The following is a 27,011-nucleotide window of genomic DNA, read 5'->3' as shown; positions in this document are numbered from 1 at the left end:
GAGATGGAATAAAATGAAAACAAATAAAGAAATGAAATGGATCACCTGACCCAGCAAACCACCTAACTCAGCGGTTCTCAAAGCGGTTCCATGAGGAACAGTTTCACAGCAAGGACCAGGCAAGTTAGGAATGGCCTTTGAATTGGACAGGTCTCTCCATCACAGGAATGTTGTCAAGCCTTTATCAGACACATGAGCACTGTCAACCTCCGAGGGCAACATGAAGTGCTCTCCAATCCAGAACGTTTGTGCAAAACCAGGACTGAGAGGAGTGTTTCCAAGAAAACCCTTGGGAGAAGGCATCTCACACTCCGAGACTCCTGTTCCCAGGCAACAGGAAGCCAGCAGCACCAGGCCCAGAATGGCCACTGTGCCTGCTTGGCAGGGTGGACACAGCTAATGCCTGCAGGAGGCTTGTACTAGTGGAGCTCAGAACACGGCACAGTCCCCTCCGGAACCTGTGTTCCCTGGTGCTGGCCGACAGCGGCCCTGAAATCGGCGCCCTGCCTGGGCCGCAGTCCTGCCCCAGAGTCTGGGTCCTGAGTGGGCGGAGGGCTACTGCGTCTGAGGGCTACGGGGAGTGCAGGTGAGGGGAGGTCAGAGGGAACAGTCTGCAGGGGAATCCAACACCGGTTCAAGACGGAACATCCCACCTGCAGCAGGCGGGACGTCGGGACCCAGGTGGAGGCCAGGGCCGGGATGGAAAGTGGGAACCGCAGGAAGAGTGGAGGGGGGGGGTGCGAGGCTGAGTCTGGCAGAATGCTCCGAGCGTCTGCTTTTCATGACGTGCCTCCAGATCTGGGCCTGGAGAAGGTGCTCTGGAGGCTTCTGGGACCAAGATCGTGCCAACAGAAGGCTGTTAATCATCTCGGAACCCTGTTTGCCTGCTTTTTGCAACATCTATGCACTGTTTTACTTGCTGTTATATAATCAATATTTTTCACTTAAATAAATTAAGAACTTTATGCACTATGCCCATAAAAGGAGGTCCATTCATATACACTGAGAGGCTGTCCCCTGTGCTGTTTAAAGGCACAGACTCCTGAGCAGACCGCCCAGTCTGGACGCCAGCCCCGATGGCTACCTGGTGCTCTGACTCAGTTTCCTCAGCGGTTGGATGAGAATAATCGCAGCTACTACCTGGCAGAGGCTATGTGAGGCCGCCGATGGATGTGACACATGCGCTTACAGAGGAACAACAAAGGAAACTTCTTGAGCAGCAAAACCTGACCAGAGCTGAATTCATTGCTGGGAAGCTCTCACCTGGACTGCGGTGGCGCTCGCGCCTGAGAGCCTTTCTCCCTCTTTGTGTAAATACTCACGTCTTTCACCGCGGAGGTAAAACTGTGTTTAATCATGAGGACCTGCCTGAGAAGTCCCGGGGGCCGGGGGGTGTTCCGGAGGGTGCATTCTGTCTCCCTCCTGAAACCTGCAGGGTTTTGAATTTTGAAACATGTCTGACCTCTAGGGCTTTGAATAAGAGACTGTGGATGATACAGATACACAGTGTCTCTGTGTATAAATGTATAAAATTGTTTCAAAGGACATACTATGATATTAGTGTTAAGTTGGAAGTTAGAATTATATGGTGATCTTTATTTTCTTATTTAATTTATTCCATATTCCTGACATTCTTATGTTGGGCATGGACAAAGCTTGTACCAGAAGGGAAAAAGAAATTCTCCCTCTTACCCACGCTCCACCCACCCACACGGATGGATCTCATTCCTCGGACGGCCCCACAGCACAAACTGGCAGTGAGGCATATCGGGACACGAGGGCGTGTCTGAAAGATCGAATGTGAAACCTCGCAATGACGGGTTACTGTTCTGCCAAAAGATGAGGTTTTTAAAATGCATGATATAATCCAGGGCACCAGGGGCTACCAGCTAACCACTGAGTACACCCAAGCCCTCTGCATTTTTTAGTGTTTCAAAGAACTCAAGGAATGATCTGCTAACAATCTCAATCCAGCCTGCACATTTCCAGCTATTCCCTTTGGAGAGGGGAAGAAAAGAAGAAAACTAAGAACTAAAAAACCCTCAACCCGAGCCACAGTACCCTGCAGTCAGAAACCGCACACAGGAAATGCTATGCAGCTGGAGAAATCTTTCCTTGGCCTCAGCAGCTCTGAAGCAACATCTGCCCTCTAACTGCCGGAGGAGGCGCAGGCCCCCGTGTGAGCCCCGGCACTGTGCCAGGCCCGGGGGACAGCAGGGGCCAGCGGCACCGAGGGTCCTGGCTGGACCACCACCCTTTGGGCACCTCTTACGGTTTTACGAGAGGTTTCATGTATATTTTCTAAAACTACAGCTACATTGGGCTGACTTGGTTTCACTGGTTTCCCTCTGCCCACTGAGAAGCTATTTCAATCCACCGGTTCCTCCTTTCCGGCCCCATTTTGTGGCCTGGATGTTAAATGGAGGCGATGCTCAGCCGCCTCCTTAAGGTCGCGGCCAGCATCACAGGCCACGGTGGCCCGGCCACGACGTTCCTGCTTTCCTTGAAATGGTTAAAAAAATAAAGATCGAACATAATTTTTGTATTGTATATTTACTCAAAAGAATAATACAAAATATTTGGAAATAGCTAACACTCAACCGTATCCTTTCTTTTCCTTCTTACTTTTTCATTTTTTTTAAAGATAGGGAAGTTGCATTATAAAGAAAGCCTTTATCATTAATACATGAACTATGAAAGGGCATCCAAAGTGATAAAACAGAAGGGGGAAAAAGGTATGGAGACAAGAAATAGCCTCTGCTTCAGTGAAACAAATACTTTGTTATATGCCTGGAGCTGGCATTAATTAGGAAGGCATCTTTAACTGGAAGATGAGTTTAGAGGGATTATTAAATCAACTAAAGGAATATAATACTTTTTAAAAATGCTAAGATCTACCAACATATACCATGAACCAAACCTATGACAGGCACTTCACAAAAAAGCCCATGCACTTAAAACCTGGCCACAGAAACAATGTCCCTGAAATAGGTCACGTCCGTGTTTCCCTGGCTTCTCACCACTAAGGGGCAGCATTCCCCAGCCACACTCAGACAGGACGCAGGGGTTCACCTCGGGAGAAGAGCCAGTCACGCGACCTGTGGGGAACACTGACCACAGGAAAAGGGCGTGAGAGTGCAGGTCAGTGGTCTGAGGGAACAGCAGAGAGTGTGATTTGGGGCTTTGTTCTGTACATTTGGTTTACCTTGAAATTGTTACATAACAGCAGCTATATTTAATCATGGTTTTCCCTACATTCTCTCCCTGACTAGAGTTTGATGATTTAGATGTTTATGTAAACTTTTTATTTTGAAAAAAAATTATAGACCCCTCCCCAATTGCAGAGATAGTACAGAGAGGTCCCTTGTACCCATCACCCAGCTCCTCCCAACATAGGCTCGCTCGCTCTCTCTCCCTCTCACCTACCAAAACCTAGAAATCGACACTGGCACGGGAAGACTGGCAGGTACAGACCTCGCCTGCACGCCGGCAGTGTCTGTGTGCACACACTTCTGCACGTCTGTGTCTGGTGCTGTGGCACTTCACCACGTGTACAGGTTAGTACGACCACTGCCACGGCCCAGACGGAACGGACTACCCACGTGGAGACCCCCCGGGGACGCTCCCACAGAGTCTCGTGCTCCTGCCAATCACTGATCTGTTCTCCAGCTCTGTAAGCCTAGATGACCTAGACTTTAATCTGAAAAATACACAAATGGCTCGGTGATCTTGTTTTATGAAACTTCTTGTTTTCACTTTAAGGTGTCAAATGCCCACATCGGTAGAAAGAACATGGAGTAAAAGACAAAAGACCTTCTTATATGTACTTACGTGACCCTGCATAAGCAAGTCCCTGACCCTATCCCTGCCTCAGTATCTGGGTCCCCACCAGGCAGGTGTCCCAGGCGCGGCTCTCCCAACAGGGAGGGGACGAGACAGCAGTGGGTGGGGCTGAGGGTGGAGGGCCAGGGTGGGGACCTTTCAAATCTCTAACTTGTCCCAGACAGGGCAGGTGCATGTGGCAGCCCCAAGTAAGACCTAATGGGATACAAAATTGTTTACCATGTATGATTTCCCGTATTTGAAAAAAATTCAGAAAGTACACTAGTAACATAAACCCCCAGTACCAAAGGATGGGGGGAACATAAAAGAGGAATTGCAATCTTCTCTTTGTAGCCTGAGTTTTCCCCATCAGGCATATGTTCTTTTTATAAAAAGAAAACACATAAGTAAAGCCCCTGCAGTGGCTACTAACACCCCAACAATCCACTGCGTGTGACTCGAGGGCAGTTTACACACTTGCTCATGTGGGTGACAGGATTTTCCTCGTGGAAGCAGAGGGTAGGCAGAGAAGGCACTTCTCGTTCAGCTGGTGAGGAAATTCATGCTTCTGAGCCTGTCATGCAAGGTGAACGAGGGGCAGTAATTGCTGCTAATATTAAAGGTGGAGCTTTCGGAGAAAAGGTAAAATTTTGGAGAACTTGTGTCTCAACAGCTTCCCGATGCTTCGAGTTCATCTGTATGTGATTTCAGGTGCATATTGCTACCAACTCTGAAAAAACTGCCACTTGTCAATTTCTGATGTAGCATCAAAGAACACTGATAATTCCCGGAAAAGGCAATGAAGGCACTTCCCTCCTCCTAACATACAGACCTGTGTGAGGCTGTCTTTTGTTTCTGTGTTTGTCACCAAAGCAACACACTGCAAAGAAGTGAATTAACAGATTTGAAACTGTTTGAGTTTTAACTTCTAGTGGAGTGCACATGGACAGAAACAGACTGCGTAAACAAAAACTCTTCTGCGTCCTTGAGCAATTTTAAGACTGGGGTCCAGAAAGTTCCAAAACTACTGGCTAACGAATATAACACTCACTCCTCCCAATGGCTGTGACTCACTGATGAGGACAGTGAAGGGGAAGCAGGAAAGCGAGCCCTTTGCAGGCTAAACACAAACAGGAATCTGAGGACCGCCGGTACAGGTCCCGGTCATGCCGGGCGGGCCCTAGCACCTCCTGGGTCTACCAGGGCAAGGATTTTATGTTACCGTTTTGGGGGGCTGGGGTGGGGAGCACTACTGAGACGGTGATGATCTGAGCTGCAGTCGGGAAGATGAGCACGAGTCCTGATTCCACTACCGCCCAGGCGTGTTATTTCTGTGGAGTCGTGGTGCATTTATCCATAAAATGGGACGCGACTCTCCATCCCTGCCTTTGCCCTGGGAGTTGCCACAAAGATCAAATGAGAAGGTGTGAGTAATAATAAGCATTGTGTTTGTGAAGCAAATTCCACGTGGCGGGTTCGGTGCTCAACAATCAGTTCCAGGGTCTCAGTGAAGCCCCGCCACGACCTGGACAAGGAGGCCGTTGCTTCTGTTTTCAGACAAGGAGACCCGGCACGAGAGAAGTCAGACGGCCTGCCTAAGGCCACGGGGCCAGCGAGTGGGGAGCTGGGGTCCCAGGTCTGACCGACACTCAAACCCACATTCCTCCTTCCGCCTACCTGTCACAGCCTGTCTCATCGTATATGGCAAGGCGAAAGTTGACGAGCTAACCTTTTCACAAAAACTGTTTTCAAGGGTGTGAAAGAGAAGGGCAGTAAGAAAAGCAAGGGACGTGAACCCTGACTTGGCACATGGACTCAGAGTCACCCACTTTGTGGTCCGGAGACACTGTCAGTTTAAAGGTAGAAGCTGGTCAATGACAGCCAGCCTCAGCCCCGTCCGAGGGTCATACCAACATCTCCTAGGGGCTTTCACAGGACATCTCACTGGGTCACCCCGTCCACAGCCATCGAAAGCACAGAAGAAGACCAACATCTAAACGGTCACTGAGAGAGCCACCATCGCTTCTGGGGTCCGAATCTGCCAGGACCCGCCCTTCGGAAACTCCACAACACAAGGCGCTTGCAAAACTGAGTTTGTAAGCAACACAAACAATTCAGGTTTTTCCCTAGCCAGAGTTAGTCAAAACAGAAAGCTAGACCTGACCCCCAAATCTACCTTTCATTTTCCTCCGTAGAAGTAATGTTTTAATATAAACTATTGAAACACACGTTATAAGTAGTATTTTAATTAGAAAATGGAAAACAATAAACATTTGGTCTTTGCTAGTTGAATCGAAGATATGGTAGGAAGTCTAAGAAACATGAGTGTTTCTTTTTAAAAAAGGTAAATCTTGCCTTCTAAATTTCAACTGTATACACTATTGCTTAACATTTCCAGCCTTCGCTAGCCTAAGTGAATGAAATGTTAGGGACTGTTCTGAGAAATGCTGGTTCCCATGGGGGTGTCCCAGAGCTTCAGCAAGGTGGGGTGCTCCCCCAGGTCCCCAGCCTGGCACTGCAGGTGCTGCCAGCTGACCCAGAAACCCCTCCTGCCCTGGGGGGGCCTGGCTTCTTCTGCACCCTCTGCCCCAAGGCGTGGCCCCATCAATCCGCCCCATGTACTCTTCCCCTTCCTGGTAAAACATAAAAAGGGAAGCAGCAAGCTGCACACTGACTGTTGTTGGGTTGTACGAACTCCTGGGACTGACATTTTACTCGATCAGAATAGCCTTCCCTTAGTAACCCATGTTAGTAAAAACTGATTCTTTCTCCTGCCCCTCAAAAAAGGGTGCCACCATTATCTTCAAGGAAAATGTTGGTATTTATGTTTTTAATTAAATAAACTGGCTCTTCTAGCAATTTCCTTTAGATCTTTCTTAGTTTTACTCCTTGAAAGAGAGTTGATTTGGAAGAAGGCGGCTTGCAGCTTGTGTATGTTTAGGGGACTCGCTAGATCAGCTCTTCCAGTTGGGGAGACACCCCCCTCCCCAGAGGGAGGGGACAGAGGCAGTTCGGTGGCAGGTGGTCAGGACAGTGGATGCAGAGACGATGCACTGGTCCTCGTCTACTTACGAACAGCGTGCCTGGACGAGTTACATAATCTCACCGTGCCTCAGCTTTGCTGTAGGGCCGTTGTGAGCTGTTAAATAAAAAATTCCTGAACCTGGCATGTGCACAAGGTGTGAGAGTGTTCAGTAAATATCAGTCGTTTTGTAGGGCGGTAAGCAAATGTATCGCTCGATAAGTGAACGCAGACATGGCTGATGTTTGAGCGGCCACTGGCACATGCACACCCAGCGCAGAGGGGCCGTGGAGCAGGGAAGCAAACGGATTGGTCCAGGAAACGTGGGAGTGATGCCTCTTGACTTAAGCCAAGCACATCTGGTCTCCTGGAAACCACAGGTTAGCAGGACATCCCTGTGAACACAGTGACCTCGGAGAAAACAGAGCTTCCTCCCGGAGCAAAGCCTTTAGCAGATATTGCCAAAGCGCACGGGCAGAGTTTGGTTTCACTTCCTTTCTTCCCACCAAACCGCCCTCAGAGCGATGCCCCAGCAAAGAGGCAAGTGAAGCCCAAAGAAGGAGAAATGAGAGGGCCTCTTTTGAATAAAAGACATTCAAATACAGTAAAGTAAGATTTACAGAAATACCATGGGTTCATCCAAAAAGCCCAAACTGTAGAAACACATATGTGCTAAGGGAGGGGACCCCCACCTCCAGGACGCAGACTGGTACTGGCCCAGGGCTGTTAGGGTCCGAGCCTCACAGCAGGAGGTGAGCTTGAATGTGATGTGCTTGAATCATCCCCAAACCACCCCCCACCCCTTTACCTCCATTCACGGGGAAACTGTCTTCCACTAAACCAGTCCCTGGTGCCAAAAGTTTGGGGACCACTGTGCTAAGGCCAAAAGGATCCTTTCTAACGTTTTTGAAAATAAGACATATTTCTATGTTCAACCTTTACTTCCTTTAAGATTGTTACTAAGACTAAGTCAACAGCATAAACTGCCCATGAGAATTTAACTGTCGGAAGACAGATGCATATACACATGTATTTATCCAGCATGATGGTAAAAAGTATTCTGGTTGGTCAAATATTCAGGTTAATGCACACAGAAAGTCTTCATTGGTCCAAGAGGCTGCACTCCTCTGGAAGGTAGCCATCTGTACCACACAGACTGGTGGTAAGACTCCGCCTGAGTATGCAAAGCCCATCTGTTATCTGAGCACCTGAGCCAGGCCAAGGCATCTTGACTTCGAGTTCTGGGTCCTTAATGGAGGCCAAGGTGCAACAGTGAGAGGCTGGGGGAAAGAAAGAGAAGGAAACAGCTCCTCTTCTTAAAGAAAAGACCAAGGAAAGTATGGCAGCATTTCCTGGGGGTACCTTTCAGCCTCCTTGTGCTTCTCTTTTGGGACGTAGGAGAAATGAGATTTGATTCAATGAGCTCACAAAAACAGACTTTTCTCAGGGTGGACATAGTGAGGCTGGGGGAGGGTGGTGGGCTCAGCCTGGGGGGGCCCAAACCATGCTGCCTGGCAAAGGGGTCCTCCGCCCCCAACTTTATGTCTGCTCCCAGGGTGGCACCTCCAATGTCCCTGATTTTTAGGGACGCTTCTTGTCATCTACTTCTGAGACCTTAAAGTCCCTGAATCTCAAAATCTTTTTCTTGGTAGTGGGTTTAAAGGATGTGGGAGTTGGGAGAGATTAATTATCTGTACATCAGGGATTAAAAAGCACGGTCACCTCCACACAAGTGAGACGGAACATGGGTGGCCGACACAGAAACCGTCATCACCAAACCCATTAAACGGCGCAGCTGCTAGAAGGCGTCTAGAACAGGGAACAGAGTGACGCAGAATGCGGAAGAGAAGTCGGGCTAACCTGTGTTTCCGAGACTCGATACTGGGCCGCAAGCACAAATTCTAGGAACTGCGCCACGGCACTTTCTTTTCACGAGACTCCATGCCCAGGATGAAAAAGCCTTTTGGCTGTCACTTAAAAAAATTGCTTATGAAACAAACGGCTTACCAGATTTTTCAGCAGTGTGGACAGTTCCTTTGTCAGAGTAGAAAATTTGACAAAAGCAGTGCCAAGATCTGGGTTGTCTCGACTTAAAAAATTACTCCCAAACTTATCCAGAACTTGTGCGTAGTTTTCCTCATTTTGTACATGATCTAAAAAAGAAAAAGAAAGAGGAGTCTGAGCTGTTAGTTGCCACAATACCGAGTTACTTGGAACCTCAATGGATCATTAGGAACTCTCCCAAGGAAAGTGAAGAGGAACAGTCATCCATTATTTACTGGATGTGTCCAGAAGGGGGTTAGCAGGGTGCTGAGGGCTCTCCACTGAAGGGGTCCCCCTCTCGCCGTCACAGCATTTAGCTCGCTCATGTCCCAATTAATCCACAGGCTCCTGAGGGTTGAGGAGTCAAATAATCATCCCATTTTCAAGCAGTTAAGAACTATGGTAATCAGGAAACGAGGAGAAAATTCTCCTTAGACTCTAATCATCCTTGGAGTGCAAGAGAGAGCTCCATGTGTTCTAACATGTTTCTTTTCCTGCAACTAATGTTGATTTCCTTTAATGTTTTTCTGAGCCCCAAGGCCTGAGCAGTAGCGTTCAAGTGCTTTCTCACATCCCGCCTCTCACAGTGCGCAGGTGCCGACCAGCCCGTCCAGGTTCCGGGCTTGGTTTCACCACCGAGAGCTTTATGACCTTAGTTTCTCAACCTCCCCAGCTACTGTCCTCTGGGGCACATTGATGCAGAGGGGAGGGGGCCGGGGGGCTGGGTGGAAAAGGCGGAGGGATTAAGGAAAACGAAACACTCAGACACAGATAACAGCAGGGAGATTTCCAGCGGGAAAAGGGGTAAAGGGGAGGTAAACGGTGATGGAAGGAGACGTGACGTGGAGCGGCGAACACACAGCACAACATCCGGATGATGTATTATGGAACTGTACACCTGAAACCTATGTAATTTTATTAGCCTATCACACCACTATAAATTCAATAAAAAAAGAAAAAATACATACAAAAATCTCCCGACAGTGAATGCTCCATAACAACTTCTACTTCCTTGAAACACTAGGTTTTTAAAAATTGAATTTATTGGGGATGACATTGGTTAACAACATTATAACGGTTTCAAGTGTGCCATGCTAAATACATCACCTGTATGTTGCATTGTGTGCCCACCACCCCAAATCAAGTCACCCTCTGTCACTGTAAATCTGACCCTCTCTACCCTCTTCTCGTTCTCCCCACCCCCTCAGCTGCCGGTAACCTTCACTCTGCTGGCTGTGTCTGTGAGTCTGTGAAAGCTTCCTTCAGCTGGCTTGCGGGGGCCCCACTGCCTTCACCGCCCCACCGCGTAGTTGCCCCTCTTCACTGTCTTGGCTGGTCCTCCCTCGCCCTGACCTCAGGTGGCAGAGCTGTGGCCTTGGTCTTCAGGCCTTTATTCTTCTCTAACAATGCTCACTCTCTTGGGGTCTCACCCAATCGAATGGCTTTAAATAACTTCTATCAGCTGACAACTTGCCACCCAAGTTACATGCCCAGCACAGACCCCACTCCTGAAATGCAGACTCACACACCAAGCACCCAGGCAAGACGCCCACTAGGATGCCCAGTGGCTGCGGCCAATGTTAACATCACAAACTCCAGCCCTGCTGAGCAGTCCCGCCCTCTGCTCTCTGCAGTTCCCTAGGTCTCGGTCAGTTAATGGCAAATGCCACACACTGTTGCAGCTGCTCAGGCTGAAACCCATCAAGTCAGACCTGATTTTCCTCTTTCTCTTATCTCAGATGCAACCCACTGGCAAATCCTGTTGCCTCTATCTATAAAATGTATCCAAAATCTGACAGCGTCTCACCATGCCCATGGCTATCTACCTCATCTGGTATCACCTCTTTCCTCAACCACTGCAGAAGCTTCCCCCACGAGCCGCTGTATTGCAGTTCTTGCTCCCCTGCCGTCCATTACCCACGCTGCAACCGGTGCGGTCCTGCTAAGCTGTGCATCAGATCTTGTGACTCTACGCAGGCAAGACACTCATCACAAACAGCCAGGTTCCTGATCTCTGCAGGATCATGGGCAGGAGCACAGAACATCCCCACCTCCTTGAAGCAATGAGGCGAGGGAGAGGCCTGCACAGAGCCAAGGAGACATGAAGGAGGTGATGGGTAGCACTTTGACATGGAGGAATTTTAGATGCCTGTGCTCAGCTCTCCATTTCTCTTTTCCTGTCATGGAGTCCAGGGAAGCATGAACTTTTTTGAAGGCCCACAGGAGACGTATATGTTTACTGAGTGGATAAAGGAGCAAATGTGTACCTAACAAAACCCTGTCCTTCTAACTCCTATCTTTGGAGGCTTAATTCAATGCCTTTTTCTTTATAAAGCCTTCCCTTGCTTGCCAAGGATTCTTTCCTTGCCCATAACGCTCTATACCGCTTCTGCCATCTTTTCTGCCATATCAGGTCGCGTTTGTGTGAGTGAAGATCTGTCCTGGCCACCAGGCCACGAGAGGCAGGGACTGCCTCCGGCTCACCCCTGGGTCCCCACACCACAAACGCCCGTCACCGTGCACTTTTCAGGGAGAGAGGCTCTTGAAGCAAGAAGGGCTCAAGTCAGTCCCGGTTGCCTTGGATTGGTGGATTTCCTTTTCGGGAATTTAAGAGGCATCCCCTTAGCAAAGCTCCGAAGCTGTTCCATAGCAGAGATGAAATGTGAACATGTTTCACTCTCACAGACGGCCTCAACAGCTGTGTGGGCGCAATGAGCACCGGAGGAGCGGAATCCGGCCTGCGCTGCCAGTCTCCATGCGGCAAGGGACAGAGCAGTCCCGGGAAACGCAGCGGGACCGGCAGCCTCCTCCTAATCATCGCCACATTAAAAATTCACGAGGCCTACAGTGGATGTCAGCATTTCGGGCTGAGATGTTTAAAAAGATAAAGCGCAGCTCTGGTTACTGCCCATGTTCACTCAGAGAAGCGGCCCAGAAAGACACAAAAGAAAGGCCACATCAGCTGGACGGACAGGACGCACGTGTCTGATCTCGGAAGCTGCTGCTGCCCCGGACACCTTCTGCCTGCAGCCAAAGGGCCTCACTCAATGCTGAGACTCTCCGCACCCACCCGACAGCAGCCTCTGCTTTCCACGGCCAGCAACCAAAGCACTCGGCTGCCCAAATTCCCACTGCTTGCAGAAAAAGGTATTGGTGATAGAGAAAACATAAGCATCAGGCTTTTGGTTTGTTTGCTCAAAATGGTAAAATATTTCAAATGATACAAAAATCTTTAGATTAACAGAATACTTACACACCCAGAGGAAACTCTAGGACCCCTCTAAGCTGCCATGGGGATGGGGGGCAGAAGGGGGCCTTCTTGACTTCTTGCTCGAGTTTCTAGACTCTGCAAGGGAAGATATGGTTCTTGGTGTGGATTGGGGGTTGCCTAGGTACCTTAAGTATAGCCTAGGTCATGGGTCCTGTATGTTTTGTTAATTCCACAACTGAATAACCAGTCACTGTATACATCTACGTACACACGTAGATGTTTGTGCATTAACCATATACATATACATATATGCATATTCCTAGTACAGACACACATTTGAAAATATGAGCTAATTAGTGAACTGTATCTTAGAATAGTGCCTGGTGTGTGGCATGAAGTGCCACCCCCTCAAATGTCAGACATTATTACCTCTACACCCGAGATCAGTTATATATAATACAAAGACGTGTTGAATAGCAAAAGGCATGCAGCTATGTCGCATACGTTAAGTTTTTTCTTTACACACTGCATTATAAATCTGAGACGGACAATTCACTGGAAAGATGAGGCAAACACACACACGCCTTTGTTCACAGTGAAGGGCTCACCACGCAGGCTTTCGACAGGCAGCAGGGAGAGAGCAAGGACCCACGATTCAGGTGGAGGAAGAGGGAGCCCGGGGCAGAAGGGGCGGCCATGCGGGGGGCAGACTACAGAGTACAGTAAGCACTCTGAATGGAATGTAAATTCAGGGGTTTAGGAATGAAGAGGAAAATAGGGGCTCTGGTGCGGTGGAGGGCGGGAAGCGCTGTCACAGCCGTGGGTGTGACTGAAGGACAGGGACAGAGGAGGCAGGAAATGGCCCGCTCAGTTTGGGACATTTCAGAGAGCAGGAAAAGGCTCTGCTTTAAAATTCTCAGCGCATCCAACTGCTAGGGGACTTGGGAGGTCGGTAAAGTGGGGGCTGGGGAGAGAGCGGGTGAGGACAGAGACTGCGTAGAAGAACAGGTGAGAGAGAAATCTGATCCACCCACTGTGGGGACCGTGCTTTTCAAATATTTGTATGGAATTTCTGGCATTCGTGGCATTACTGCAGAAGGTAAGATCACTCTAAAAGCTAGGTAACTCCTTTCAGTTCTGAAAAAAGAACAAAACAGTATTATTTCACCAACCAAACCAGAAAGGGCCAGTCCTTCAGGAATTCACAGCTGGCATGTCTTTGGAAGGATGACTAACAGGTACTAATCACGTGGCCTGTTCCGCACAGGCCGACGGGGCCTGTCGTTCCAACATTTGACCCCACAGCAGCACCTCAGCAGTGCTTTGCTCTTCCAGTAATAACAGTGACAATGGCCAGTGTGTCGAGTGTCTAGCACATGCCAGTCACTGCATGCAGCACTTTTCACACCTTCCTCCACTAACTCTTACCCGCAAGTTAGTTGGTAAAGTACTGTTATCGTCCTCATTGTGGGGGTGCAAGAACAGGCCCAAGGTCCGGCAGGCCACAGACAGGGGCACTGAAACTTCAGTGTTCCCATCTCAGAGCCGAGGACCCCCCCCATACCCCAAAGTGGGACTGTCACTTACCTGGTGTAGAGCTTTAGTCCAGCGCCTCACCTTTGTAAACTGCCCCCCCCCCCGTCCCCTGCCATGAAATGAATATAACAAAGGCACTTCCCTCACAGAGGTGTTGTGGAGATTAAGACAGTGCAAGGCACACCACAAGCTCTGTAAATGTGTGGGAAGACGTTACCGGGCTGCCCGGCTGGGGCCACGGCGGGCACCCTCCAGAATCGGCCAGCTGACAGGGCCCCGCCCATGCTCTGCAGTCCTCAGCAGCCCTCGGTTCACAGTCCCCAGGGCCGGCAGGAACGCGTGTCTGTGAGGCACGAAGATTCCGCACTCTCCACAAACACCTTATCTCCTCTTCCAGCTGGGCCCGCCTCAGGGTCTTCAGAACCGCAGCCACCATTACTCGGGCCTTTCTCCGAGGGTGTCTGCCTGGCTGTCACCCCGGGTTAGACCTCACTGAACTGGGAGACGGCCGGTCAACCCCACCCTTGATTCCCTGTCACCCAAATTATGACCACCATTTACTAAACGCTGCCTGTGTAGTGGGACCCCTCACCCTGAGGATCCTACAACCCCCTCAAGGCAGTTGTTTTATGGATGAGACAGTGAAACTCAATGGGGAATCCAGGTTAGAGTTTAGTTTCATTTGATTCCAAATCCCATCGTTTTCCACTGCCTTTTTCAAGGTCAAATGTAAGTGTAACCTCCCAGGCCAGCCTGTCATTCATTCTCTCTGCCCTTTTGCAAGGCTCACTTCCCAGTGTCACCTAATCTGCCATTGTATGTCCACTTCCCAGCGTTGGGCTGGGGACACGGTCAGTGCTAGTAAAATGCTCACTGCACACAGTGAGGTCTCTTAGAACGAGTCTTTTTCCTTCCTTCGGAAAACACTTGGTATTGGCCCTGTGCCAGGCATGTAAAATACAATGAGCTATAACTGCAATAGTAAAGCCATGTAATACGAGTCATAAATTACAGTGCTGGCCTTGAGGGGAAGTGATAAATTCTTTTACACTATCCTGTACACACTTTGTAGTACTAGCCACTTTTAAAATTTTAATTCCATTTGTCCTTTAAATTACAAGGTAATTCATACACTAAAATTACTTCCCTTCCCCTTCTCCAATCCCACCTTGAAATAAGCAAAGGTAATAATCCCAAGTATGTATCAGCAAAACTTTCTGTATGCTTAAACACACACACACACACACACACACAAGAGTTTTCTCCCCTTTTATCACTTAAGAAATAGACAGGATATTATTTCAAAACTCTATGACTGGCTTTTTTTTTTTACCTAGTAAATAAAAAATCAAGAATTTCAGTACAATTAAATCTAATTATTTTAACCGTGATTAGAGTCCATAATAAACTACCACAATTCATATAACTATCCACCTCCTGAGAGACTTCCAGGTTTTGCCACAAAAAACAAGGCTGCAATAAATATTTCATACACAAGGTCCTAACGTGTGGGTACTTTATCTCTGAAAAGATATAGCTGCACAAACAGAGTTGCTGAGGGAGGGGACTTGTTTTTGTCAGCGTAGCCACGCCCCTTTTCACAGAGGCTGGCTGTGGCGGTCATGCCCCCAACGGCAACAGCACAAATACAGGGGGCCTATTTTTTTTACCATGTCATCAGCACCCAGATGCCGCACTTTAAAAATCCTTGCCTCGTGGAGGTGAAACCCTGACTGTAGTTGCGCTGAGCAGCCTTTTATGTTTGATCGTCTGTCCGTGTCTCCTTTTCTGCCTGTCTGTCCACGCTCTCCACTGCTGTCCGTCTCTTCCTGCCACTCCGAGTGACGTGCACAGGAATGACACTCTCGTGACACACGCGGCAAATATTCTTCCCCCACTTGTCTTCCAACTTCGTTTAACTTTGCCATATAGAACTTTTGAAACTTCATGTTGTTACCACAAATATACCAATCTTTACTCAAAAGACTTTTGGGTTTCCTGCCCTGCTTATGTCCCTGAGCCTTCTAATGTTTAGTATTTAAAAAAAAAAATAAACATGTAAGCCTTCAATCCAGTGCAATGTATTCGTTTATACAGCAGGAGGAAGGGTCCTGACATTAAGGTATGTTCCTAAACCTTCTAAGATTTAGTTTTATTCTTTTTAATATTTAAATACTTACTCGATCTGCAATGGATTTATTTGTAAGGCATGGGGGAGAGTTCTACAATAGCTTGATTTCCTTTCCTCTGTATGAAAAGTATACTGCGTATTGAACACGGTCTGGTAGAGGTATCCATCCATCTAGTATCTGATAGATAAACACACGGCAGAACTTAAACAGAGCAGGTGAGGATTCAGGAGACGACACTGAGCAGCACTTGAAGAATAAACTGCTGGTCAGCAGTAAACCCGGAGTAAGGTGCAGTCCGGGTAAGAGGTAACAGCGGACCCTGTTACCCAAGTGTCTGCCTGAGTGGGCAGAGGCGCAGAGAGACTAAGCCGAGGTCCTCCAGAGCTCACTGTCTTTGACCTAGAACCAGGCAGACTCCAGTGGTGCAAGTGCTGCCCCCCACTGCTGAGGAGAGTGCAGCTCAGACCCTGTTGGCCACACCCACCCTGCGACCCTGGAAACCTTCCTTTCTAACTTCACAGACACCGTGGTAGTAGGATGGATGAAGGCTGCATTCAGAGTTCAACCTGCGTTTTACTGAGACGTGGCCTTCACCAGTTTGGAGACAACGTTTACGTGATGACGAGCAAGTTGCCACACTTCCCTGGGCCTTCCTTTCCTCCGAGGCTCGCACCGCCTCCCACTGCACACGTCTCTCACCAAGATGGCAGGCGACATCCTGGGAGACAAGAACTCCTGGGCACTTTTTAAAAAATTGCCTTTCTCTGTGCCACGGGGGATGATTCATTCCTCTAATTTTTCAAGGTCATTTTGAGTCTGGATTTGTTCCTTCAAAAGTCTAGTGCAGCCTCGGCAGGAATCGGCCCCAGCCCCTAGAGTGTTTGCTTTCTGAAGCTCAGCACGCAGACTCCCATTTCTGCAAAACAGACAAATCCATCAACTAACAGAACCCGAGAAATGACGCCTGCAGGGCTCCACGGGGCTACTCCTCGGCACGGACTGCACTTGAACATCGCTGCACTGCGGCAGAGGCAGAGACCTTCCCTCTCCTGGCTCCAAGGCCCCGGCTCCCTCGCTGCCAGATAACACACACGTCACATTTTGGTTTGCTGATGGCTCTCCGGGTAATTTTAATGCTTTGCAATCTGGCCCCTAGAAAATCTATAAAGGAAACACCCAGTTCCTCGCCTGCTACAGCAGATGACTACCCATCATTCGATGGAGCCAAGCTAGCTTTAAATAGGAGTAATTTAATTTTTTTTATCCTCACCCAAGGGCCTTTTTTTTTTTTCATTGCTTACAGAGTGAGAGAGGAAGAAAGAGGGGAAGGGGGAGAGAGAAACACTGATGTGAGAGAGAAGTAACGAGTAGTTGCCTCCTATCTGTGCCCGGACCGGGGACTGAATCCACAACCAAGGCATGTGTCTTTGCCAGGAATTGAACCCATGAGCTTTTGGAAAACAGGACAACAACCCAACCAACTGAGCCACACTGGCCAGGGCTAAATAGGTTGTAATTTCAAAGTACCACTCCATATTTCATTTTTAATTCATAAGCTTTCACCAAGTACCTATACTGGAATACAAAGGTTATTTAAGTTATTAGGTTTGTGGCCTTGGGTACATCCCTTAGTCCTTTTCAGCATTAGCTTCCTGGTTTATAAATCATGTGTATAACAATTAAAGATTTTAAAAAATTCCAATGGGTTCTTGCCCTAGATGATGCAGACTAAAATAGGGCTGGCCTGGGCCGCTCTCCAAACTATTTTGCATCATCTGTACCTGACAGCAAAGCACTTTAAGGCACACATTTCCAATCCATGCTTATTTATTTACCCACTTAGTCCCATATGAATGCTGTATAGATTATATGCACAGATTACATACTAATGCACTACCTGTTATCAATCAATAGTTCTGACCTGAATTTCGGGGGTCTCCCAAGCCCCTAAAACTGACTGAAAAGTTCTGCCTTGCCACCTAAGCATGCCATCTGTGATTCAGAATACACACAATGAAAAATAATTTTAAAAAGAAACATGCCTGATTAGGGTTTTCTTCTTTCAGCTCATCTGATTTTTCTACAACAAATGGGTTAATATTCATTTTACCTTCACAATGTGAAAAATAAAAAAGCAAGCAAACAACCAGAAAGAGCCGTTGAGAATAATCACCCCCAGCTGCTCCGAGGGGAAGCCCCCTGCGATTCTGCACAAAGAAAGAGAGTGCGTCTGATCAGTGATCAGAAGGGGGGAAGATCTGGCACTATCTGTGTGTAGTTGTCTGCGAGTGCACGTGACAATCTGGCCGTGCAAAGTCACCCTCCTTCAGCCCCTAATCTCCCTGTTTTAGGGCGCTGATTATCCATGAAAAACACTTCAGAACAAGAGCCACTTGCTTGATTTCCATACCCAAACAGGGCACCAGAAAATCAATAGGTAGTTATCTTCCTGGCTGAAACTCAGCTGGAGAGTCCCTCCAGTCCTGGAAATACAGGCTTTGAAATTCATGTCCACACCCAAAGCACAAACAGAATTCAATGTGCACATGGCTGCTTTATAAAGGTTATCACTGAGCTCAGCCGCCTTCTAGTGGGGTCTATGTGAAGACTGTCATGGGTTTGCCTCCCACGTGATACTCCATGTGGTTCAGAGAGCATGTGCAAAAAAGGCTGGATTTAAGCAAATCAGGGGAGAATACTACACACAGCAATAAAACCTAAGGCCCCATCTTCTTCCAAATGCTTTGCTACGGTTCAAGTGCAATATTGTTATTTAGGAAGAAACAATCCTGGTTTGGTGAGACATAAACCATCCAAGAGCAAGGTCAACATGCAATTTGAAAGAAGAGGCAGAAAGGTAAAGGCAGGCCTTAGATTCTTGACTGTTACTGCTCGGGAGGGTCTGTTCAAGGCAGAAAGGTGGGTCCTTAAAGGAAACTGTAGCTGATCACCAACCTGAAGCTTTATGTAAATAGCAAAAAGGGTGAGTCGAGAACAACTGGGAACCACAATGGTGTTGTACACCTGTGCCTTTAACTGATAGATTTAACTTAGTAAATCTGACAGAACAAGGCAGGTTGAAGGGAGAAAAAGAGAAAAATAGGAGGGGAGGAAGACAGCACCAGAGAACACAAAAGCGATGTGAATAGCATGCGACCCCAATGCCAGTCAATGAGCCTGTGGGTGTGTGAGACGGGACTGGTGCCAACCTGTTCGTTTGTCACCTGCTCACAGCGGGAGCTTTTCCGACTAAGGGCTATTAACTCAAAGGGGTGTGCGTGTGTGTCTGTGTCTGTGTGTGTGTGTGTGTGTGTGTGAGAGAGAGAGAGAGCGAGAAACACCAGGGCTCCTGAAGGAATGCCAGTAATTTGTAAGCACACAATACAAGTCATACATTAAGTGTACTTTATAGGTCATCAAGGATTTTCAAGGGGTGTTTTGACTCCACGAGCACTTCCTATACATGTAGACTTTAAACCTGACTTCAAAGTGTGACTGGAAGGTAAATACATTTACTTTAAAATGAACTGTTAAGTGGAAGGGTGCAGAAATCACGGCTTAGTCTAAACTCTATTATCCACTCACCACTCCAGCACTTAATATATAGTTTTGACCAAATAAATAAAATGCTAATTTTATGTATTGAGGTATTTGAGATCTACCAACCTAAGCTGAGGACACACCTCTGTTAAGTCACTTTCAGAGACGATCATGTAAGTCCAATTACCCTAAAGTAGTAACTTCCCCGTGAGCCAAGAGTGTTCTGTCAGCCTCCTACAGTTACACGCTCAATAAGGGCTCAGTAAATGAAGTACATACATAACTTTTACAATTAAAGGTCTACAGTGATAATTTGACATAGTAACTTGTATCAAAATCATTATTCTGATACATGGCTCTTATTCTGTTTTGGGCTCTTGCCAAAATAAATTATAAATGATGGACAGCCCTGGCTGGTGTAGCTCAGTGGATTGAGAATGGGCTGCGAAACAAAAGGTCGCCAGTTCGATTCCCAGTCAGGGCGTGTGCCTGGGTTGTAGGCCAGGTCCCCAGTGGGGGCCATGTCAGAGGCAACCACACAGTGATGTTTCTCTCCTCTCTTACTCCCTCCCTTCCCTTCTCTCTAAAAATAAAGAAGTGAAATCTTTAAGAAAATGATGGACAAAATGTTAAAAACAACCACCTGAAGCCACTGGAGAGCAAACAAAAAAGCAGGCAGAAACAGAAGGGGATAATCACTTATCCTTCAAGGAAGGGGGCTGCACTAGGGAAAACCGTGTTAACTGGCTTTTCGCCGAAGGGCAGACCTCACTGCATAATGGCTGGGGGGGGGGGTAGAATTCAGGCAGAAAGTGGCATTTTATTCAACTGAGGTGCCAGAGGTCAGAGAGAGTTTGCAGTTGCTTTAGCAGCTGGAAATCAAGGAGGAAAATTCTAGAAAGGAAGAAGTTACAAAAAGAAGAAGCCTCAAATCTGTATATACCCTCCCTTCGCATCCTTGGCTGACCTTGAACTATGTATGCACGAATGACACTACAGGGAGCCCAGCAGAAAACAACATGTAAAGAGCTACTCAGATTTCAGAAGAAATGCTGAAAGAGAAAGTCTGTAATTTAAGCCCCCCAAAGTTAGCATGGCTTGGTAAACACTTTGTGCTGAGAGCCCAAAAGGATCATGTCTTAGAAGTACAGAGTACACTGCAGGTCTCTGGGTTATACCCTAGGATTGTGAGCAAAACTAAAATAAACATTCTTTAAGAAAGCCTTTTATATATAGGATCAAGGGGCTGGTGATCACCAGCAGTTTAACTGTGGACTAGGATAAAACACAAAACACTTCATAGGAAGATAACAGAATCCAGAGTCTTTACAACATAAAACTCACAATGTCTACCATGTAAACAGAAATTACTAGACATGCAAAGAAAAAGAAAAAAATGTAGCTGAATATTAGGGGAGAAAATAAAGAGGACAAGAACCAGAGGTAACTTAGACGTTGGATTTAGCACAGAACAACTTCAAAATAAATATTATAAATATGTTTAAAATCTATAAAAAAGATGGATAAAATGAGTGAAAAGAAGAATTTCAGGGCTGAAACAAATTCTAAAATGAACCAAATGGAAATCCAAGAACTAAAAAACACAGTATCTGAAATTTAAAAAAAAATTAATTAGATGAGCCTAATAGATGGACATTGCAGAAGAAATGAGCAGATAAACCTGAAGACAGTAAGGAGAAATTATCCAAATTAAAGCATAAAGTGTATACAAACTAAAAATAGTTTCAATGACCCGTGGGACAATACCAAACAGTGGAACACAGATGCAACTGGAGTCTCAGAAAGAAAAGAGAGACTACAGGAATAAATGAAAATATTTGGCTAAAATTTTTCCAGCTTTAAGTTTTTACAAGTAATTGTAATTATAAAAATTACCACTGATGATTATATCCAGTATCACACTGCACACTTTAAATATGTTCTCTCCAACTTTCACAACAAGGTCTGTATTACTATTCCATTTAGAAGTGGGGAAACTGAGGCTTGAGGAGGCGGGGGATGGGGGGGCAGGAAGGCAAAGCAACTTGTTTGTATACAGGTGTGTGGTGGTGGATCCAAAATGACAAACTGAGTTCGCTTTGGAATTTTCACCACTGTTTTGGAGAGCTTCGAGTTGATGAGAATGAAGGCAATCACCACCGTTATCAGGTACCTGCGCCATATGCGTTAGGCTTTGCAATAGTCCAACGTGGAGCAGCTACTTTGTTTACAGAAATGAAGGAAAAACGGCTCAAACTATTCCCTGACAATGAGCTTTCTAGCCACCCATCAGGGGCTAAATCGGCATGAGCCCAAGACGGAAACACATTCATTCTAAAAATATTAACTCATTTTAAAATTGAGAGCACTCACTCCAGCCCAGCAAAATGCAGAAAATGTGCACGCACACCACCCCCATTTATTTCAAGCGACAGCGTATTTGAGCCAACAGATAGAGTTGAAAGTGCCCACAGAGCCTACAGCTAAGATTCTTCTGCAAAGAGAGTCCAGTTTTTTAAAGACAGCATTTTAAATTCCTCCAGATGTATCCCCACACAATCTGAGGATTCCTGCTCTCCTGGATAAGTATACCCGCTTTTGGAAAAGCCTCCGTCCTCGACCGGTCCACAGGAACTCATCAGTTCAATTTGTTTTCACCTCTAATGCAGTAGAAATGGGCCCACAAGAATGCCAAGTGCCTTGAAGGCCCAAAGTAATTTGTAGACTTTGCTCAAATCGCTACCACCATCAAAAGGTATTTACAGATTTTTAATTTAAAGCTTTCTCCTGAGGGCTTAGAATTAGTTTTGGGTTTTTTTGGTTTTTTTTACTAACAGGTTTACTTTAATTTAAAAAAAATCTACAAATACAGAAAAAATATCCGTAACACAGAGCAGTTGCTCTTTGTATACTTTTTCACATTTATGCTTCCATCTCTTTCTATTACAGTTCTAACCTATTTTATCTTACGTATTTGTAGTAAGAAACTTTTTCTCCTCACTGAATACCAGAGGATTAAAAATGACACCATGGTAAGACACCAAGCAATTTCCAGCTCCAGCTACAATTAATTTCACACTCTACCTTTACATTTGAGACTATGTTAGCTAAAAAATGTAAAGTTACTCGGATATGAATAGGAACATTGGATATGTTTCTAATGGATAGAAACATTCACGTCCTATCCATTAAGGAAGTTAGTTTACCTTTAAAATCTTCGGTTTCATCACACACTATGAGCTATTACCTAAAATAGGTAAATCAACAAAATGAAACCCGGGCAAATATCTAAAACTACTGACTGCGTAATTCTAACTGAAAAGGGCGGGTGGGGGAATAAGAGGGAAGAAGCCGGTGCTTTCTTCCTGGACGTGGATTTTACCAGCTGCATATGATTAAAATCACGTCTGTAGTATCAATTCAAAATGTTTAACATGTCGACACTGATTTCGTGTTCTTATTAGTATTTTATTAAGGTTTCGTTTTTCACTTGTCCAAAAAAGAACTATGGAACTGCCTATGAACTCCAGTTATACTTTGGAAATAAGACTTCCATTCCAACTATTTCAGAAGCCACCACACAACATCAAAACACATACTGGATTAGTGTGGGAAACAAATGATCGGAGGAAAGACCCGATAGGTCTTCACTCCCGAGGAGAAGTGCACCTGCGTGTGTCCAGGCGGTGATGTATCTGTACAGAAAGATGGGAGAATTCCACTATGTAAGCCATCTGCCAGACGGCGGATTTGCTGTACCCACGCTCACCGTGAGGCCCACGTCTCTTCCGCTTGTGAAAGTGTGGACCGGGGGCCACGTCAGCCTCGCGGTCGCCTTCAAAGGGCCAGATGTAATTTCAACTTCTTAACAGTTAAGGAGTACTTACATTTGTACAGTCCTAAAATTACTTCGGCCCTTTGAAGGCAACCGCGAGGCTGACGTGGCCCCCGGCGTAGTGCATATCGCCTTGTTTTGTTTCACAGCACTGACGAGTGGTAAGCTCTTCTTCCTCAAGAGACACTGACTTACACCAGGCCTGTGGCATGTAAGCACGTGCCCATGTTTGCAGAGCTGCTATGCTGGCCAGTCCCGTTCCTATTGCTGCGACCTGAGGTCTCACACGAAGATTGAGGGCAAGATGTCAGCCAGGGCTGCAGTCACCTGAAGGTTGGCTGAAGCTGCCAGGAGACCTCTCTCCACAGGGCTGCTTGGGTGTCCTTACAACATGGTGGCTGGCTCCCCCAAAACAGTGACAGAGGTGGGGGGCACAGAGGTGGGTGGCACCCAGGTGGAAGCTCTGTCTTTTTTAAAGTGGCCTTGGAAATCGCACGGTGTCATTCTGTTCATTAGTCGGAGTTAGAAGTCTGGCAAGCATTCAAGGGGAAGAGAATTACACTTTATCTTTTGGGAAAAAAAGTGTCAAAGACTGCAACTTATTTAAAAACCTCTACAGTGTTCAAGAAATGACTGGCTTATTAAAGCATGTGCTAGGGAAGAGAGGGAGGGAGTCGGGGGGGGGGGTGTGGAAGGACCCGTACTGCAGGCAGAGTTTCTAAATGACAATCTATTTCTCAGATTAATCCAAGTTTCTAAGCCTTCAAAACTTAGAAACAACAGAGAAAAACCAAAAGGCTTGGGAAACGTCCCCTTGGTCCAAGCAGTTCACAGAATTCAGTTTTGTTTTTTTAAGTGTCCTCCTACACAGCAGGGACAGTAAGAGAAAGACAAATTCCCAAAGCCATTTTCAAACTACAGGACTTCCATGGAGATAATTTGTTTTTGTAATAAAATTTCTGCGATTGCACTGTTACTAATTAATGCTGCTAGAGCTCATGTGTAACAACAAGAAGATATTTTAGGAGTAAGTGTCCCTGCTGGTCTCTACTATCTTTCAAATCATCCAAGGGAGGGGGTGGGAGTGGGGGAGATGAAGGGTTGGTCATTTCAGACCAGAAAGATAGAAATGCTTCTTAAATCTTTAAGGAACGTCAGCTGGGTTTCATGTCAGTTAAGTACTGTGAGAAAACAAGAAAATCATGAAAACACATTGGGAAACAGATATCAGGGTTCGGCCTCTTGTGGCTTCTTTGGACGAGGCCAAAACCCCTTGGACGGGAACGGCCAGGATTCCACCGAGCATGTCTCATGGAAAGATTGCAGCATCACTGTTTTACTCATCTAGCTATTTCTTAAGAATCAAATGTCATAGTACTGCCCACACAGCTGACCAAAAACCCGGTGTGTTACAGTCGTTGGCAACCAAAGTCATCCCGAGGATCACATTGCTGGGAGGTTACATTGTGCTCCATTTGTTCGTGAATAATCACAATTCGTGAGTATGTAACAGCCATTCACGGAGAGCTTCTCAGGGACCTAGCCAGCCAACAAGGGGCAATTCAGTCCACACTGGTTGAGCCCCTGACATGTGTGAGATGGAAGACAGGCACGGAGCCCCTGAGAACAGCAAAGCAGGAGTCCGCTAGGCTCTCGCTGTGTTCCTTGCTGGTACGGCGCCTGCCGGAGCTGGTCTGGCTCTTTAGGCTTCTGCCCCGTCATCTATAAAATGGGGGTAATGGAGGGCTCCCTCATAGACTTGCCTGGCGTAACTTAGTACAGCATCACGCCCGGGCGAACCCGCTGTCCTCCGAGAGGTACTCCCCTTAGTACCCTCCCCTCCAGCTACATCAGTCCCTCTGGCCATTTCCCTCTGTACCTGTCAGCTCTCCTTCCCATTTCCCAATTCTAAGTACTTTGCAGTTTGATGGCCTGATTAACATTTCCCTCCCAGTGGACTGTGAAGTTCACGAAGGCACCGATTCCGTCCGATGTCCAATGTACCCAACATCCAGAACAGGAGCAGGTGACAGGTGCTCAGCACGCATCTGTCAAACAAACTAACAAACTATGTTGACAAACACACAAAGTACAAAGACGAAAGACATGGACCGGTCCTCATTGGGTGCTGATAGGCCAGTGAAACAGTCCTCTGTTCCAGCTGCACATGCAAATCACCGGGGAGGAATTTCATTGTAATCCCAACACCTAGGCCCTACTGTGGAACAATTCCAGATGTGTGGGCCTGAGGGATCCCCACTTTGTGTTTTCAGAGTTTTTCAGGTGATTCTAAAGCACAGCCAGGGTTGAGATTCACTGGTCTGAAGCAAGGGAGACTGGTCGAGAATTGCAGCTGGGATATGCGTCCCCCTAAAGCAGCAACAGACCTTCTGGGATGGTGGAAATGCCCTGTGTCTGCACGGCCCAACACCGTAGAGCCGGTCACCCGTGGCTACTGAGCACACGGCAGGTGGCTACTGAGAGTGAGGACCTGAATTTTAATTTTTTATTCTAATGCATTTAAATGTGAAATGCCACCATAGGTGACCAGAATATCCAATAGCACAGACCCAGGGGCAGGACACAGGAGAATTGATCCAGGGGCAGGGTGGGAGGTGGCCGAAGCTCACTTAGCAGTGGCCCCCCAAGGAGAGAACAGTCTGGTGGGGGTAATGGCAGCCAAGCTGTGCACCCAGCCCCAGAACTCTCCACCTTGCACACACCCGGGCACAACCTCCCCCTGCAGCCACATCCAGGATAGCTGTGACCAAGGAAACCTGTTTAAAGGACAGGTAATGCACCCCCCCCAAGTAAAAGAGCCTTGTGTGAGCTGCTGAGAGATGTGGCTGTGTGGCAAAGGGAGGAAATGTGTCCTGAGCAGGGACACTTGTAATAAAAGCAGCCCCATGGAGCCCCTGCAGGGTCTCCCGTCCGAGGCTCACAGGCTGAGAGCCTGGAGCACACGCCATAGCATCACAGAGAAATGACACTGATTCCTGAGCCCGATAATGGCTCAGGAAGCTCTTCATAACACCAGACTGGCCCCATGTTGTTTGTAGAACAATAGACTTAATACAGAGAAGGAAGTCATGCTGTTGCCTCAGCCGCCCCTCCCCCCAGCCCCTGGGTGGCGAGCATGTACTGGGTGGCAGGCAGCTCATCACAGGCCTTCATTATGACTTCATTTTGTCCAGACAATGCTCTGCAACTCAGTTTCTATTTTCTCATTTTACAGCGAGGCAAGTTAAGAGTCACAGAAGTTAAATAACTTACTGGCTTTATAAGTGGTGGCAAAGCTAGGATTCAAACTCAGGTCTACACTGCCTTTTTTTTTTTTATCAAGGCTGTAGAGTATTCTATTATATAATATGCTATTGTTTACTCAACAAATCCCCATTTATTGTCTGTTTTTCCAAATCATAAATGCTTCGGTGAGCCTACCTGTATATCAACTTTAAACAGACTTTTATTAGTGAATAATGCACAAACATACATATAAAAAGGTATGTAAATCCTACGTGCAGCATTTAATAAACTATCAGAGTGAACAGACCCACGTAAGCATCCCCCGAACCCAGAAACAGAGTAATGCCAGCCCCACAGGAGCCCCGTGTCACCTCCTGGTTCCACTGCACTCCCCCCCCAGACAGCGGACATCCAGCCAGGGCCTCCAGCGCTGCAGGAGCTCATGGAAACCAATGAGACAGAGGCTACGAATTAGGTGTATAATTTAGGCCAAGACTTAGAACAGCACTTGCTCACTATGTAACTAGACAACTATCATTTGTCTACTTTAATTAGAAGTTAGTGTTTTATTGGATGTAAAGAAATGAGAGAGAGGTATCAAGGAACCAGCGTACAAAAAGTGTT

The 27,011-nt window shown here is 47.0% G+C and overlaps 1 protein-coding gene across 4 annotated transcripts in view; it reads right to left on the bottom strand.

Annotated features, from left to right (window-relative positions):
* ASAP1 (ArfGAP with SH3 domain, ankyrin repeat and PH domain 1) overlaps window positions 1-27,011 on the bottom strand; it is a 269,663-nt gene that overhangs the window by 83,514 nt on the left and 159,138 nt on the right. For all 4 annotated transcript variants that reach the window (XM_053661175.1, XM_053661177.1, XM_053661178.1 and 1 more), the window contains one exon: window positions 8,852-8,997. In XM_053661175.1, the coding sequence (XP_053517150.1) occupies window positions 8,852-8,997 (146 nt within the window). The remainder of the gene's footprint in view (window positions 1-8,851; window positions 8,998-27,011) is intronic.

Source organism: Artibeus jamaicensis, unplaced genomic scaffold (genome assembly GCF_021234435.1).
Source record: "Artibeus jamaicensis isolate MK-2021 breed Jamaican fruit bat unplaced genomic scaffold, CSHL_Jam_final scaffold_916, whole genome shotgun sequence".
NCBI lineage: Eukaryota > Metazoa > Chordata > Mammalia > Chiroptera > Phyllostomidae > Artibeus > Artibeus jamaicensis.
This window is presented reverse-complemented; position numbering and strand designations above follow the sequence as displayed.